This window comes from Mytilus galloprovincialis, chromosome 2, assembly GCF_965363235.1.
Source record: "Mytilus galloprovincialis chromosome 2, xbMytGall1.hap1.1, whole genome shotgun sequence".
Taxonomy (NCBI): Eukaryota; Metazoa; Mollusca; class Bivalvia; order Mytilida; family Mytilidae; genus Mytilus; species Mytilus galloprovincialis.
Window position 1 is genome coordinate 107,413,006 of NC_134839.1, and position 17,129 is coordinate 107,430,134.

The window sequence follows — 17,129 nt, forward strand, 5'->3', positions numbered from 1 at the left end:
TAGGTCGATGTCTCATATGTCTTTACTGAAAGTATTCTTTTTATTATATTCATATCCATATCTTAACATAATATAACTTGACGCGACGTCAAAATGGAGGACAACAAATAGTCATGACATGTCATTATATGACTTGACAACGATACGTAGTGCAACATGGCGTCAAAAGGAGGACAGCAGAACCATGACTAATATAATATGACTTGACTTTCATAGGGAGAACAACATAGTCATGACATATGGTTTGACATTAAAAGGTAGGGCAACATGCCATGACATAGCATTATATGACATGACGTCATGAAGGGGGCAACATTACCATGACATAAAACTATATGACTTGACATCAAAAGGGAGGGCAAAACGACAATTACATAATATTTATGACTTGTCGTCAAATGGAAGGGCAAGATAATCATGCCATAATAAAAATGATTTGAATACAAAAAATGATGGCAACATAGTCATGACATACTATTATATTGACTTGACGTTAAAAAGAAGAACAGATAACATAATAATGACACAACACAATATGGTATAATAGTTGAAATCTAAGTTAAACAAAATATTGAAAGTGAACAAAATCATGACCGTCTCCCCTTTCTAAAATCTATCGAGAAAAGCCTTGATTTTCATAAAGAACATTTTATAATTATCATAAGTCATTAAACGAGAAATGTCGTGTTTGATTAAAACAGTTCTTAAAAGGAACATTAACGACCAATATCATTAAACGATCTAGGAATGTGTGCCTCTTTCTTTACTTGTATGCTAGTCAATAACCAAAAAGTTTGATATCGACTGTATATGTGAGGTTATTTCGTACAATTATAGACTTCAAATAGATATAAACAGGCCTACATCATTTAAAAATTGATGAAAGCCTGATTGGATTTTTTTCTGACTGTCGACCATGCCATTTTATATGTTCTGTAATAAACGATACAACATAACTGACGAGATTGGCCAGACCAAACAAATTAGGCATCGGAAGTTTCAATGGATTTGTTTGAGAGTATTTTGCTTCAGATCATTGACCTAATAATCTACTTTGCAAATGTTTGTTAATTAGCAATAAAACTTAATAAACTAGTTTTGATATACATTTAGTATGCATGACATCGATTAAAACGGAATTACAAAGAAAATAGCTGCAATCTAATACATTTGTACGAAACTAAATGCACATAAAATCATCCAAAAGAATTTTTTGTAGACTCTTAAACATGGAAATATAATGATCACAAGTAAGCTATCTAGATTTAAGAGGATTTTCAAACAAGAATTATAAAAATTAAGCATAAAAAATATCAAATTTGAGGTTTTAGTTTGCACTATTTAAATACCATTACGTTATTATGTTTTTGTTATAAGATTTTCCCTTTTCGTCTAATTATGTCGTTAACGTGTTGATAGTAGTTTGATTTTAAATAAATATATAGTTATATATTTGTTAGTCTTGTATGATTTTTAATTTTAGTTTCTTGTGTATAATTCGGAGTTTAGTATAAGTCCATTATTACTGAACTAGTATACACGTTTGTTAAAGGGCCAGCTGAAGGTGCAGGAGTTTCTCGCTGCATTGAAGACCCATTGGTGACCTTATTTTCCTTAAAGGAACATTTAGGACGCTCCGAACTGATAACTTGCAACATCAACTTGACAGCTACTCACTGATACCATGAGACATCAACTCGCTGAATGATGTGACCAGCTACTTATTGGTATCCAGCAACATCAAATTGCTGAATGACGTGAACGGTTACTACAGATAGAGTTAAGTCGGTCTCATGTCTTGACTTACATCTAGAAATTGACAATGAGGGTCGGTTGAAAACAAAACTTTACGACAAAAGAGATGATTTCAGCTTTCCAATTGTGAACTTTCCATTTCTAAGTAGCAACATTCCAGCAGAACCTGCATACGGGTATATATCTCCCAATTGATACGATATTCCCGTGCTTGCATTTCCTATCATGCTTTTCTTGATAGAGGGTTGCTGCTCACAAGGAAGCTATTAAACCGAAAGTTCCAAATGGTGAAGTTGAAATCATCCCTTCGTAAATTTTACGGACGCCATCACGAGTTGGTTGACCATTATGGAATAACCGTTTCATAAATGATATCGGATATGTTCCCTACGTCGTAATTACAATCCCCTTCCCTTTCATGAATGTGACCTATCGAATTAGACTATTTACCGGAGCAACACGACGGGTGCCACATGTGGAGCAGGATCTGCTTACCCTTCCGGAGCACCTGGGATCACCCCTAGGTTTTTGTGGGGTTCGTGTTGCTTATTCTTTAGTTTTCTATGTTGTGTCATGTGTACTATTGTTTGTCTGTTTGTCTTCTTTCATTTTTAACCATAGCGTTGTCAGTTTATTTTCGATTTATGAGGTTGACTGCCCCTATGGTATCTTTTGTCCCTCTTTAACACAGATAAGATTAAAAACATCTGCGAAATCGATGTGACATTTAACTTAAAAAAAACTGTATTTCTCTATTATGCTGGTACGTACTATATTATACCGGCTGATTTTAATAAAAATAAACCCTCTAGCACCAATAATACGAAATGTCATTCTATTTCTAGGCATGTGATATTCGCTCTATTTTCTATAGATTAGTTAAAGTTTAAGTTTGTTCTTAATTGGAAATATTTTTTGTTTTATTCTATGTCTTCCAATTATAAGAAACTGCGATATCCATTTCTTAGGTATCCGGTTGTCAGACTATGTTTCCTTTTATACTAGGGAGCACCTGCCTTTTGATCTGTTCAGTAGCGCAATTAAGTAAAATAACTACATAGATAGAATTATTGGAAACACAGATGTTGCTAACAGTAAGTTTATTGTTTTATTACAGAGAGACTCAGCTTGTTATTAAGTACGACTAACATATATACCAGCCATCCTTGCTTCTATCCTAATAGCATCCATTAACGATTTGACTATGCAGTCACATAAAACTGTTAATTATAAACTATGTTCTTGTCAGCTGATGTCATAACACTGTACTTTGAATATGTCGGGGTAACTTTATTCAGGTCCCAAACTGTGCTTTGTAGTACGTCCGGATAATCTTATTCAGGTTCCAAATTTAGAAGTCAGTATAACCTTATTCAAAACACTGTACTTTCAATTATGTCATAATAACATTAATTATGACCAAACGCCGCACATTAAAAACGTCAGAACCACTTTATTCAGGGCCCGACACTGTACTTTTAAATAGGCCAGGATAACCTCAATCATGGCAAAACACCATACTTAAAAGTAGGGCGCGATAACTTTATTCAGGGTCAAAAACTGTACTTTGAAGAGGTCAGGTTAACCTTAATCATGGCGAAAAACCGTACATTTAAGTAAGTAAGAATAACTGTATTCAGGGTCCAAAACTGTACTTTGAAGAGGTCAGGATAACTTTAATCATGGCCAAACACCTTACATAAAAGTGGGTCAGGATAACTTTATTCAGGGTCCAAAACTGTATTTTGAAGGGGTCAGGATAATCTTAATCATGGCAAAAGATCATACATTAAAGTAGGCCAGAATACCTTTATTCAGGGTCCAAAACTGTACTTTTAAGAAGGCTAGGATAACCTTTATCTTGGTCAAACAACGTTTATTGAAGTAGGTCAGAATAACTTTGTTAAGGGTCCAAAACTGTACTTGGAAGTAGGTCAGGATAACCTCATTCATGACCAAACCTTTAAAAGAGAAAAATAAAGGTATGTCGAGGTTTTGTTATTTGTCGGGTTTTATCATCAACAAAAGTCTCTTTAACCCTTAATCGTATTTCCCCCTTCTAAATAAGAATTTGCACTAGTTGGGTAATTGATGCTATTTGTTATACACGTGTGAATCAGATTTATGTCTCTGTAGCATTTCTTATCACTTGCAATATTTTACATTGTCCGTTTTCATTGTTTTGCTGGAGAGCTTACACGATTATATTTTGTATCGATTTAATAAGGGTTTCGCTTGTATCAATACACTCGGTTGATTTTATTTGACAAAAGAGTTTAATGATAACTTATAAGTAATTTATAAATATCAATGATCAGACAGCGAGTCGCTCGGTACTTCATAATTCTTTAATTGTGTTTTCCTCATTATATATGCTCAATGACGATTTCTTTCAAGAAAATCGTCAGTTCTGTATGCATAAATAATGTAAGTATCCAACAGATGTATATATTTAAGTTCAAAGTGACATCGATGTTTGAAAATATATGTCAACTCAATTATTTTATTAGCTCGTAATAGAGTATGCCATTTTTCATCTTTCCATTAAAAGAATATTAAATAAAAAAGCAATAAAAAACGACTATGTTGGTTCTCCACTAATCCTGAAAATAATCACTGGATCGCCATTCAATAACATTACCATGACCATCAAAAAGGAATATAGCGTACGTATTTGTACTATTGAGAATTAAAACAAAGAGATTGAAACATTAGTTGACCGTCTGTTCATCTTATAACTGTATAAATTTCAATGGTATAATTGTATGCGAACAAGATAAAATTTCAAATATTAGTTTTATTTTTCTTAATGATAAAAATAACTTCGTACTCTTTGTTTTTAGAATTTACCGCTGTGTATACAGCATGATTTTGCTAGTAACGTAAAATCAAAATAACTGTTTCAGATAAAATTACTGTGTTCCGCTATTTTCAGTCATTTCCTGTTGCTCAAAGACAAGTGCATGTTTGTAAAAAACACAATAGCTATGCGTCAAGAGTTTTTGGAGTAGTTTTATTTTTTTGAATGAAGAACACCTTGTAAAAATTTAGGCACAGCACTATGCCCACTGCAAACCGTTTCTGCAGATGTTCTCGCTATATCTAAACCAATACAACATTCCTTTCTCAGTATTTCAGTTTTATTTTCTAATGAACAGGGCAGCGGGAATTACTTCAAAATAGAACTTTGAATATGAGAACCAGAAGGCCCACGTAATCCATATTTACTTCCTTTTAACGTGTGTATTTTTCCTAGAATAATGAAAGACTGGTTGACCGTCTTGGGAAAAATATGAACTCTTTAAACGTAAAACAGATTGAAGAATCAAAGTTTCTAAATTGGTCTTAACATCGAGTTAAGATATAAATGTAGGTGTCAATCGTGAAGTACACATCAGTTCTGATTTACAGTTCATAGACGAGTCTGAAACGTAAATTTAATAATCTGAAGTAATCTGCTTGACATTTTCACTTACATTCAATTTGTCTTTTTCTTAATAATTAATGTAGAAGATAGGGAAATGCTGTTATATCTTATACTAAGCGGGGATATACATCCATCTGTTTGTTAACAGAATACATAACACGGGTGTCATTCGGTTTAACGAGAGAAATGATCGTGAAAGAATATCTAACGGCGGTCAAGTATTGAGAGACGATCGTGAAAGTTCTGGTAACGGATCGTGAAAGACATTTAATCGAGAAGACATATGAAAGGTCAATACATATTCTTATTTAATTAATTACACAGACAAATTTACGACAAAATAAAACTCTCTGTCAAAATGGTTCAACATTATGATCAGTATGTGAGAATATCCAGTTTTAAATGTACATAGTTATTACAAAACAACAAAAGGCAGATTGCTTCTCGACATTTCAATGAAATGTAAACAAACATGATGTTTTCACAAATTCAACTAAAAAAACTACTTTAATACGAATAAGGGCATTCTATTTGAATTAATCAAATGGTTCTCATAGTTATTTCGTATAAACATAATCTGAAACTTGGCAAATAAAGAACTATTTACACAAAAATTGATTTTTCGGATCGTGAAAGATCACGTACCGCATTTTTGAAGATCGTGAAAAGGATCGTGAAAGATCTGATGCTATGAAGACGTTCAAATTATTCTTCAATTATATCATAATTAATATCTGTTATTGGTATTGAGAAAAGCTATTTAGGTCAACATCCTCAATAGCTTTAAGCTTTTCAAAGTATTAATATTTTCAGAAAATAAAATGTAAAATAGTTGGATGATTGTAGGATGAAGCTTTTTATTGTCATGTGAAGTACTCACTTATCACGATTTATAGGATACCAACATTTTGTATATTGGATCCTATAAACTACATGTCCGTCAGACAGGATTCACCTGACCCCGAATTTCCTTTAATATTTCATGGATGAAGATTCATTTTTGTGGTCAAGTCCGTATCGCGGATTCGTTAAGCTTTAGGATAACTGTCTGTTGTTATGATAGTGAGGTGTACATTTTCGACTTCTGCAAGGTTTCAAATAACATCGAACTCATTATCATGCATCATTCGGCAATGCTCTTTTTATGTTGTCTAGCCTTTTGGATATGTATCTGTAGGCTATAGTGCCATGGTATTTTCTGTATGGTGTACATGTCTGTCTGCATGTTTCATATATGACCATGATGACGTCAATTGTATTTGATATATTGAATGATAGTAAGATGTCTATGTCTGGCTGTCGGTCAGGGTTCATATACTATTGACCTTATGTTTCGAATTAATTGGCCAAGCATAACTTTTACATTTGTCATTTTCTAAGGCACTGTAAGGATCGGAACACATTTATTTGGTCTACGAGATATTTGTAGAGATCTGTATGTCATGGTTCATCTGACTTTGCACTCTTTTTATGAACCATTGACAATCATAATTTTAAAAAAAGAAGATGTGGTATGATTGCCGAAGAGACAACTATCCACAAGAGACCAAAATGACACAGACATTAACAACTATAGGTCACCGTACGGCCTTCAACAATGAGCAAAGCCCATACCGCAAAGTCAGCTATAAAAGATATGACAATGTAAAATAATTCAAACGAGAAAACTAACGGCCTTATTTGTATAAAAAAAAAATGAACGAAAAACAAATATGTAACACCTAAACAAACGACAACCATTGAATTACAGGCTCCTGACTTTGGACAGGCACATACATAAATAATGTGGCGGGGTAAGACATGTTAGCGGGATACCAACCCTCCCCCTAACCTGAGACAGTGGTATAACAGTACAACATAAGAACGAACTATAAAAATCAATGGAAAAGGCTTAACTCATCAGATGGACAAAAATACATTAAGCGCATTAAGCGCATTTGACACTTCTAGTAAAACCCCTGATATTATAGACGTTCCAAAAATTAACTCTCATAAGGCAGCAACCATTTGATTTTCTGGGGGGGGGGGGGGCATTGTTTTTTTTTTCTGTACAAACTTTTTTTTTCGCCTGCGACAAGTCGAAAACAATTTTTTTCTTTCAATTTTAGCATTACATATAGTGGCAGCTGAGGGTGAAACAAACAATTTTTTTTTCTCAGAATCAAAAACAAATTATTTTTTTCTCCAAAAACTGGAAACAAACTTTTTTTTCCAAAAAAAACCATAGCCCCCCCCCCCCCCCCCCAGAAAATCAAATGGTTGCTGCCTAAGTAAAGCAGACGAGACATTACAGCTTTTGCGCTCTGGTATTCTATAGTCTGTAGTATATAGTTAAATCAATCCACATTTGCGTTGTATATACAGAACTTAAGAAAGTACTGTTGAACAAAATGTTGGTTCTCGTTCAATCTCAAATTTCTCATGAAAGATGCTGTTTTGCTGTAATTTTTTGTTTGATGGATATCATTTTGGTTTAAACGTTGCATATCCATATTTATGGCTAAATAGTGTCGGTCTGCCTGAATTGCACTTGACCGATTCTCAGAGCTGAATTTTCAAACTTATTTAGAGACGTTTTTAGTTGTTGTTTTTTTTTAAACTTTCGAGGTAAAGTGTTGAATAATAAAAAAAAAAATAGCTTTAATGTTCATCCTTATCAAAATAGTTACAGGCTTCAACCAGTTGTAGGTTTATCAAATGGTAAAAGAAATACTGATTTCTGATTACTAGTAATAAGTCTAGTCACGCATTATCTTTCACGATCAAAATAATGCGTTGCCTGATCTTTCACAATCAAGTTTGATGGATATTCAACAAATTCAAGGTTTTCATATACAAATTAATGCTTTTAAGAGAAGAACATATCTTCATTTTACTGTACTATCAGATACACCAAAGATTAAATTTCAAATATATCACGATAAACTGAAATATGACCATTATAGGTGCAAAAAGAGTGGTATTTGTAATTAATTTCATAGACATGCATTGCGCCTTTTGTGTTTTTTCATAAAGTACTGCATATTTTCTCTATCTTATTTCACAGTTATGTTGAGGAAGTTAAACCATTTTGACAGACATATTTTTTTGTTCGGATTTGTTCCGCGTTTTGAAAATTAAGCGATTTTTTCAAAGATTCTGACCTAGAATTTTCATTAAATGTCTTTCACGATCCGTTACCAGGTTTTTCACGGTTTTTCACGACCGCCGTTAGATATTCTTTCACGACCATTTCTCTCGTTAAACCGAATGACACCCGTGGAATAGGGTTTATTCCCGATTGTCCAACTTTTTAAAATTTTAGAGTTCTGATTGTCCCACATTATTTTATGAAGTAAAATGTTCTTAGATAAACAAGGTAACTGTTGTTTGTTTTGCAAAATAAACAAGAATTAATTATTGCACATAAAATATTACTTTTATAAAAGTATCAAATATCAATTTTATAAAAGTATAAAATATTAATTTCATAAAAGTATGAAAATATTAACTTTATAAAAGTATAAAATATCAATTTTATAAAAGTACAAAATATTAATTTCATAAAAGTATGAAATATTAATTTTATAAAAGTACAAAATATTAATTTTAGAAAAGTATAAAATATTAATTTTATAAAGGTATAAAATATTAATTTTACAAAAGTATATAAAAGAAAGTCATCAGATAAAAACACTTTTAATATAAAACCAATATTATATCTCTGATTTATGAAATATATCTACAATGTTACGTTTAATATTTATAAAACAAATGTCAATACCACAATTTTGATAACATTTTCTTTGTAAAGTTTTCAAATAAATAAATAAATAATGCATGCAATTTAAAAAGGTATAAACTCATTTACATTCTACTCTCTATCTGGGAACAGTATAGCTAACAGTCAATTAATATGTTCCAGCATCTATATGAAATTGTTGATGGAGAAATGTTTCCACTAGTACCTTTGCAATTTTACTAGGGATTTCAGAGGACATGTTAACAACATTCTCTGCGCTATTGACGACTGCTAAAAAATCACCTGAACCAACAACGTTCTTTATTGATTACGAATCTGTTGGTAGATTTTGACCAGTTTTGTCTTTCAAATAATCACTATTAGAGATTATTTTACCAATATCCTTTTTGTCTTTGCCGACAAGACTCGTAACCAACTATATACAGAAGAATCAGACTTCAATAAAAAATAAGAAGATGTGGTATGATTGCCAATGAGACAATTCTCCACCAGCGACCAAATGACACAGAAATTAACAACTCAAAACATTTCCCAATTGTTCCACATTTAAACTTCCCAACTGTCCCACAAACATATTCCCGATTGTCCCACAAAATTGCATTACTTTTCTACCTGTAATTTCAAAAAGTGGGACAATCGGGAAGACACCGTGGAATAGTTATGACGTTTATAAATTCACTCGAAATCATCATATAATTTATACAATAAACATGATATATAACAGAACAAATGGATAATACTAGCAGCGTAATTAACATCTGATCTCTCAACAGGCCGTCCATGTAAAGTACTTTATATATAACAGTTGTTACAAATATTGTTTGATACAAGTTACATTATTTCTTAGCTTATATAAATCAAGATAAACAAGGATTTCCTTGATAGATTATAGTCATTAAACAAATAATTAATCTTCACAAGTACAAGTTAGGACTTTAATCACAAAAAAACAAACTGGTCAAATAATTCGAATGTCGAAATATATTCAATAAGGGACCGAGCAACACCTAGTTCATGGATTAAAAAGCATTGTTTGAAGGTCAGTCGTTAAATATCTTCAGACATTGCTATTTTTATCAAAATTATTACACGCCTCCATTTTGGAGTTATTGCCTTCATACGATTTTTATTTTGGCTTTCATCTTGAAAATTTAAACACGAAAATAGTAGAGAAAGAAAACGTTTAAATTTACAGTAAAAATGACCAGCAAGCCCATTGCTACGGGCGCATTACATTTGCGTGAATTTGGGGAGGAATTATTTTTCACGTTTACGCGCAGCTTTTGATCAAATTTGCGCGCATTAGAAATTTACATTGAGAAAACATAAGATTTAAATACTAAAACATTATGATTTTTTTTTTACATTTGAAAAGTTTGATACTTAGACGTATAGACGTCCGAAAAAAAACACAGCAGAAAAGCCATGGATTATGCGATGTGTTTAAGAAAATTCTGGCTCTACGTTTCAAATAAGTGACCTGCTTGATTACCCTATGAAACCAGCGTTATAAACTTGCTATAAAATGGGAGAGTTTTTGCCGGTGTCAAATAGCAACCACACCAGAGACATATGATGTGTCTGAAGTGACGTTCTAGTTTACACATTATATATGTTCATTATAAAACAACGTTTTGAAAGGGTTAAAAAATATCAAAAGTTGGTATAAACTGTAACAGATTTTTAGTACACATGCATACAAATTTACTGGATGTGTAGGTTGCACTTTGTAAATACAGCTGTTTCTCAAACCACGCCTCTTTTGGGGAGATTTAGAATATTCATAGAAAATTAATTTTGTTTACATACTGGTTCCCAGTTATGCATAGAGACATAACTTGGGAATGTTACCAGTAATATACATGTGCAATTTGTTTATATTGAAATCTGTGGTAACCTTTTATTCGAGGTAGGGGTAGTTAAGAAAATTAGTAGTAAAAGTGGTACAGTTTTAGCCGTAAAAGGAGTTCCTATGGGAAATTGCAGTCAGTATTTACAGAAATGCAACCTGTAACCGTAACTTTTTACTTCAAAAATTTTATAATAAGTGTTACTTACACAAATCATTCAATCAGAAACGTTTTTATATCTTAAAGCTAACGAATTGGAGGCATTCTATTCTCATGACATTGCTATATCCAATGGGTAGGATATCATGATTTAAATATCAGTAAATCAGGTGTTTTGGGTTTGCTTTTATTACCTGTGATTATATCATTGATACGGGGTGTTTTACTTAAATAACGTTAAGTGCTTTCTGAACGTATTTGCATTGTTTGTTTATTAATGTATTTTCTTTAATAGACTAAATGATATGGTATTATAAAAACTACTTATAGCGCGCCTAATGTCTATGTAGATGTCTCAAATCAGATATTATGTCAGTGTTTTGCTTTAGTTATATCATAACGTTAGTTTTAATATAAGAAATTTTGAGTATATTACAAATTTCTAATTTTAATCCAAATGTCTACTAATACAGGTATCGACATTTGGGTAAATTTATTGACACCTTTACTAGACTCAGGGCGGTTAGAGCTTGACTCATCGTATAGAAATTCGTTTTTGATGGTTGTTGACCAGGAAATAAATGTGGTTTTAGTTTGCATTAAGTTTATAACACAAACATTATGTTTTCGATATAATATAGATGTAACTAAAAAAAGACTCATTCAGTTTATGTCAGGCCGATTCTTTTGCTATTTTAAAGGATTAAAATATATTACCGTCAATATAAATGCAGTTTACAGCAGAATTAAAAAAATGGAAACCCTTGGTTTTGTGATATGTGCATTTGAAAATGTACGAGAAGATAATAAATGATAGATTGTTCTACAAAAAGTATAATTTCAAATTATTCACTAAGGGTGTATTTGAGATGAGTGTAACAATTACGAACATACATCGGTATTGCTTGGCTAAACATTGTAACATATAGCACAGACAAATGCCGTAAGTTACACACAACCCGTAGGAGACATGAATTTCTGTACCTTTATTTCTATACATATTGAAAATATATAAAATAGTGTTGAAATGGAGTTATCATTTCGACGATTATCTTAATATAAATCCAAAACGTTCATTTTAATCGTGTTTAAAGTTTAAAGAGCACAGATTAAACGTTGTCTTATTGCACAATATGATTTCATTTGAATGTTTTCAAAATATATATCAATTATTACGTATATCACAGCAAAGATAAAAATCGAGGATACTTATTCAATTGTTCAACATAAGAGAACAGATTACTACGAAAGAAGGTTTGAATTAGATAGATGTGCCAGATTAGATTGTACTCGGGTAATACTTTTCTTCAGACAATATATGTTTATTGTTTTGATACAGACTGCAATTTTCTAATTCATCACATATTTTATGTTATCAATACTTTATTCTGTTTATCATTCTTCAGCTTCATCACATCTTGAATTGTTGCACCAATGTTTTTTTTTCAGTATTGCATGCCCCAAGACTATTCATTAAACTAAATCAAGATCGTCTTTTATCTTTCTATGTAAATAACATCTGTACACAAGTTTTAGGAACACCAGTATATGTTAACAAGTTTTGGGAGAACCAGTAACTGTAAACCAGTATCAGAATGAAAATTCTTACCGTCATCTGGCGTCTTTACACAGCTCAATGAACTTTCCAGAAGTGCTTTTAAATGAGGATTGTCTGACAAATCCGACATTGTTCATTTAAAATAGTCCAGTAATATAATTTCACAGATTTATCCAGATACAACGTCTTCGTTCATTCTGTCAACCGCTGTCTCTGAAAAAGTGTCGGAATTTTATATGATAGAGAAATTAATACATATAGTCAATAGCTAGTTTCAATTAAATGTCAAAATAATGCTAACTAACCCGCTCATGTAAAACATTAGTTATACAATTTTAATATATCGGTTTGTAGAAATCTTCATTGTTTAATCATCTGATTTAAAATGCTTTATCAATGTTAGTTTTCCGATCAATTTCTTTTAACGGTAATATAATAAAAAGGTTTTCGTAATAAATAAAAAGAAAATTGTCTTATCTTTACTTTTTCCGAAGTTCTTAATTTGTAAAACAAATAATTTAACTTCAAATATTCTCACTTTTCCATGTAAAGAAACGAAACAGATTTTAACACTAATTTACATCTCGATCAACAAAACTCTTTTTATCGACTGGTCAGAATCAGCAGTTTTAAGTTGTCATCATCAATTATTGATTTGCACAGGTTGTGATCGGAAGATCTCAATCTACATCAAGCCAATCTCACATGCAACAAAAATCAGCATAATTATATCCTGTTTGATACATCGAGTACATCCTATAGTACTGTTATCATATAAAAAAAACCTTGACCGCTGGGCTGCTAATTGCTTAATGGCTATGTTTATTTGCAGTCAGCATAATTAAAATAGACGTAAACATTCACATATTAATGTGGCTTCTAAAGTCATCTAAATACTTTGTTATATAAAATAATGTGTGTATTTCATAGCAAAATATATAAACTACTTTAAGAAAATACATATAGTATTAAAACGTAATTTGTAACAGTCTTTTGTAAATTCAGTTTGTATTGACCATTTGCAAATTCCAGAGATAAAGAAGATTCATGACAACTTAAATTGTGACAGGTATTTTCTTTAGGTGTAAGTATATCATCAATCATACATAAGTGTCTTCTAAAATCACTTATAGTTCATATGATAGACATAGACTTAGTGATGGGTATATAATGACATTGACGCTCCATTCAATAATATAGCGTATTGAAGCTGAATAAGACTTAAACCAAAAAAGGCTTTATTTTAACTCTTAAGGTTAGAATAGGGCATAGTGAATAGATAATACTTGCATCTCACCATTAGATGTTACAACATGGACCCAGTAAACAGAGAAATGGGTAAAGTTAAACCTCAATTACTCGGGTAATCATATAATACGTACATCTTAACTCTAGAGGTTAGAATATTAAACCCAGTAAACAGATGGAATGTTTATCTTAACTAAAGAGGTTAGAACATGACCCCAAGAAAACAGAGAAATAGGTATATATTGCTCTTCAACTTCGAAATTCATTTGGCCTTCTTAACTTTTTTGGATTCGAGGGTCGCTGATGAGTCTTTTGTAGACGAAACGCGCGTCTGGCGTATATACAAAATCTAGTTCTGGTATCTATGATGAGTTTATTTATTATCAACTCCAGAGGGTAGAACATGAAATGGGCCCTAATAAATAGATGTTACGTTTATCGCAACTTTAGAGGTTACAACATGGCCGCAGAAATCGGATAATACGTACTTCTCAACTCTACAGGTTAGAACATGGCCCACAGAAAACGGATACTACGTACATCTTATCTCTAAAGGTCAGAAAATTCTCTCACTATATAATATAAAAATATATCCAATCGAACTAGAGATAAAGAATACTACAGATTAAGTTAAGTCTGCCTCATATCTTGACTTACATCTAGAAATTGACAATGAGGGTCGGTTGAAAACAAAACTTTACGACCAGAGAGATGATTTTTCCAATTATTAATTTTCCATTTCTATGTAGGAACCTTCCAGCAGTGCCAGCATACGGAGTATATATCTGCCAAATGTTACGATATTCCCCGGTTTGTATTTCCTATTATGATTTCCTTGATAGAGGGCTGCTGCTCACAAGGAATCTATTAAACTAAGATTTCCAAATGGTGAAGTTGAAATCACCCCTTCGTAAATTTTACGGACGCCATCACGAGTTGATTGACTTTTAAGGAATAACCGGTACACAGATGATATCAGATATGTTCTTTGTGTCGTATTTATAATACCCTTCCCTTTTCACCAATGTGACCTACCGAATTAGACTATTTACCGGATTTGTAATAACATACGCAACACGATGGCTGCCACATGTCAGTGGAGCAGAACTGTCCGTCAGGAGCACCTGGGATCACCCTCAGTTTTTTGGTGGGGTTCATTTTGCCTAGTCTTTAGTTTACTATGCTGTGTCATGTGTACTATTATTTAAAATTGAGAATGGAAATGGGGAATGTGTCAAAGAGATAACAACCCGACCATAGAACAAACAACAGCAGAAGGTCACCATTAGGTCTTCAATGCAGCAAGAAACTCCCGCATCGGAGGCCCCATAACAAATATCTATATTAGTTCAGTGATAATAGACGACATTATTGTCTGTTTGTCTTTTTCATTTTTATCCATGGTGTTGTCGGTTTATTTTCGATCTATGGGTTTGACTGTCCTTTTGGTATCTTTTGTTCCTCTTTTACACCAAGCAAACAGATAATACATACATCGCAACAAAAGAGGTTAGAACATGGCAACAAGAAAACATAGAATTAAGTATCTCTCAACTCCAGGTTAAAGCCTGGCCCCCAGTAAACAGATAATAAGTACATCTCAATTCTAGAGGTTAGAACATTGCATGGCCCCTAGTAAACAGATAATACGTACATCTCAATCTAGAGGTTAGAACATTGCATGGCCCCTAGTAAACAGATAATACGTACATCTCAATCTAGAGGTTAGAACATTGCATGGCCCCTAGTAAACAGATAATACGTACATCTCAACTATAGATTTTTCAACATGACACCCAGTGAACGGATTATCCGTATATCTCAACTTTAGAGGTTAAAACAAGTTTCCCAGTATACAGCTAACAGGTACATCGTAACTTTCGAGGTTAGCAAATGGTCCCTAGTTTACAGAGAATGTGTACATGTACATATAAACTCTAGAATTTATAACATGGCCTTCAGTAAACAGAGAATATGAACATCTTAGCGCTTTAGAGGTTAGCACACGGACCCACATATAGTAATATCTTTGAGTAAAGTTTATAGACGATTATTGTAATGGTTAAACAGGAAATACATTCCTATCGTATACACGAATATTCTATCTCATTATATATTATTATTTTTATGGATTATAGAAAAGCAATTTGCTTAAAGTCAGTTGTCTCGATTTGATTTAAAGATTTAAATACTACAGATTATAAAGGATTTGATAAATCATTTACGAAAATAAGCAAATATTTAAAAAAAAATGTTTTATTATAAAATTTTAAACCGAAAAAAGAATCAAATGCTCTCGGAACTTGTTTGTTTATTTTAAAGAATTGACTTTGTTTTTACTGGAGTATTATCCATGTAACCATCAAATCAAAATGTAATTTACAAACCAAACAACTTTTTTCTTATCTTTTGTTTTTTTCCTTACCTCTCATGACGTATATTGGTTCAATATTATATGCCGTGTGCATTACTCATTTGTATGATAGTGGATGTTTCCACTGATATTTTGCTGGAACATAAAGAAAATTATCGTCACATTTTCATTCAAGAAACTTTTGCAGCATGTCTTATATTGTACAGCATTTTACTGAAACAATCACAAATATATTACTAAAGGTAATAACAGTATTGCATAATTGAATAATCTATGACATTTTACACCTCATTGTTAAAGGTTATAAAAGTATTGCATGGATTGAATAATCTATGACATTTTACACCTCATTGTTAAAGGTTATAAAAGTATTGCATGGATTGAATAATCAATGACATTAACAGCTCATTGTTAAAGGTTATAGAAGTATTGCATGGATTGAATAATCAATGACATTTTACACCTTATTGTTAAAGGTTATAGAAGTATTGCATGGATTGAATAATTAATGACATTTACAGCTCATTGTTAAAGGTTATAGAAGTATGGCATAGATTGAATAATCAATGACATTTACAGCTCATTGTTAAAGGTTATAGAAGTATTGCATGGATTGAATAATCAATAACATTTACAGCTCATTGTTAAAGGTTATAAAAGTATTGCATGGATTGAATAATCATTGACATTTACAGCTCATTGTTAAAGGTTATAAAAGTATTGCATGGATTGAATAATCAATAACATTTACAGCTCATTGTTAAAGGTTATAAAAGTATTGCATGGATTGAATAATCATTGACATTTACAGCTCATTGTTAAAGGTTATAAAAGTATTGCACGGATTGAATAATCAATAACATTAACAGCTCATTGTTAAAGGTTATAGAAGTATTGCATGGATTGAATAATCATTGACATTTACAGCTCATTGTTAAAGGTTATAAAAGTATTGCATGGATTGAATAATCATTGACATTTTACACCTCATTGTTATAGGTTATAAAAGTATTGCA

General features: G+C 32.0%; 1 protein-coding gene across 5 annotated transcripts in view; it reads right to left on the reverse strand.

The window, feature by feature from the left end:
- LOC143065299 (calcitonin receptor-like) overlaps positions 1-17,129 on the reverse strand; it is an 84,814-nt gene that overhangs the window by 42,382 nt on the left and 25,303 nt on the right. For 4 of the 5 annotated variants that reach the window (XM_076238800.1, XM_076238799.1, XM_076238798.1 and 1 more), the window contains exons 2-3: positions 16,165-16,248; positions 12,543-12,704 (exon numbers count right to left, since the gene is read on the reverse strand). In XM_076238800.1, the coding sequence (XP_076094915.1) occupies positions 12,543-12,621 (79 nt within the window). In that variant the 5' untranslated portion in view covers positions 12,622-12,704; positions 16,165-16,248. Of the gene's footprint in view, positions 1-12,542; positions 12,705-13,029; positions 13,219-16,164; positions 16,249-17,129 lie in introns of those variants that run through there. The other variant, XM_076238801.1, reaches the window with a different exon arrangement.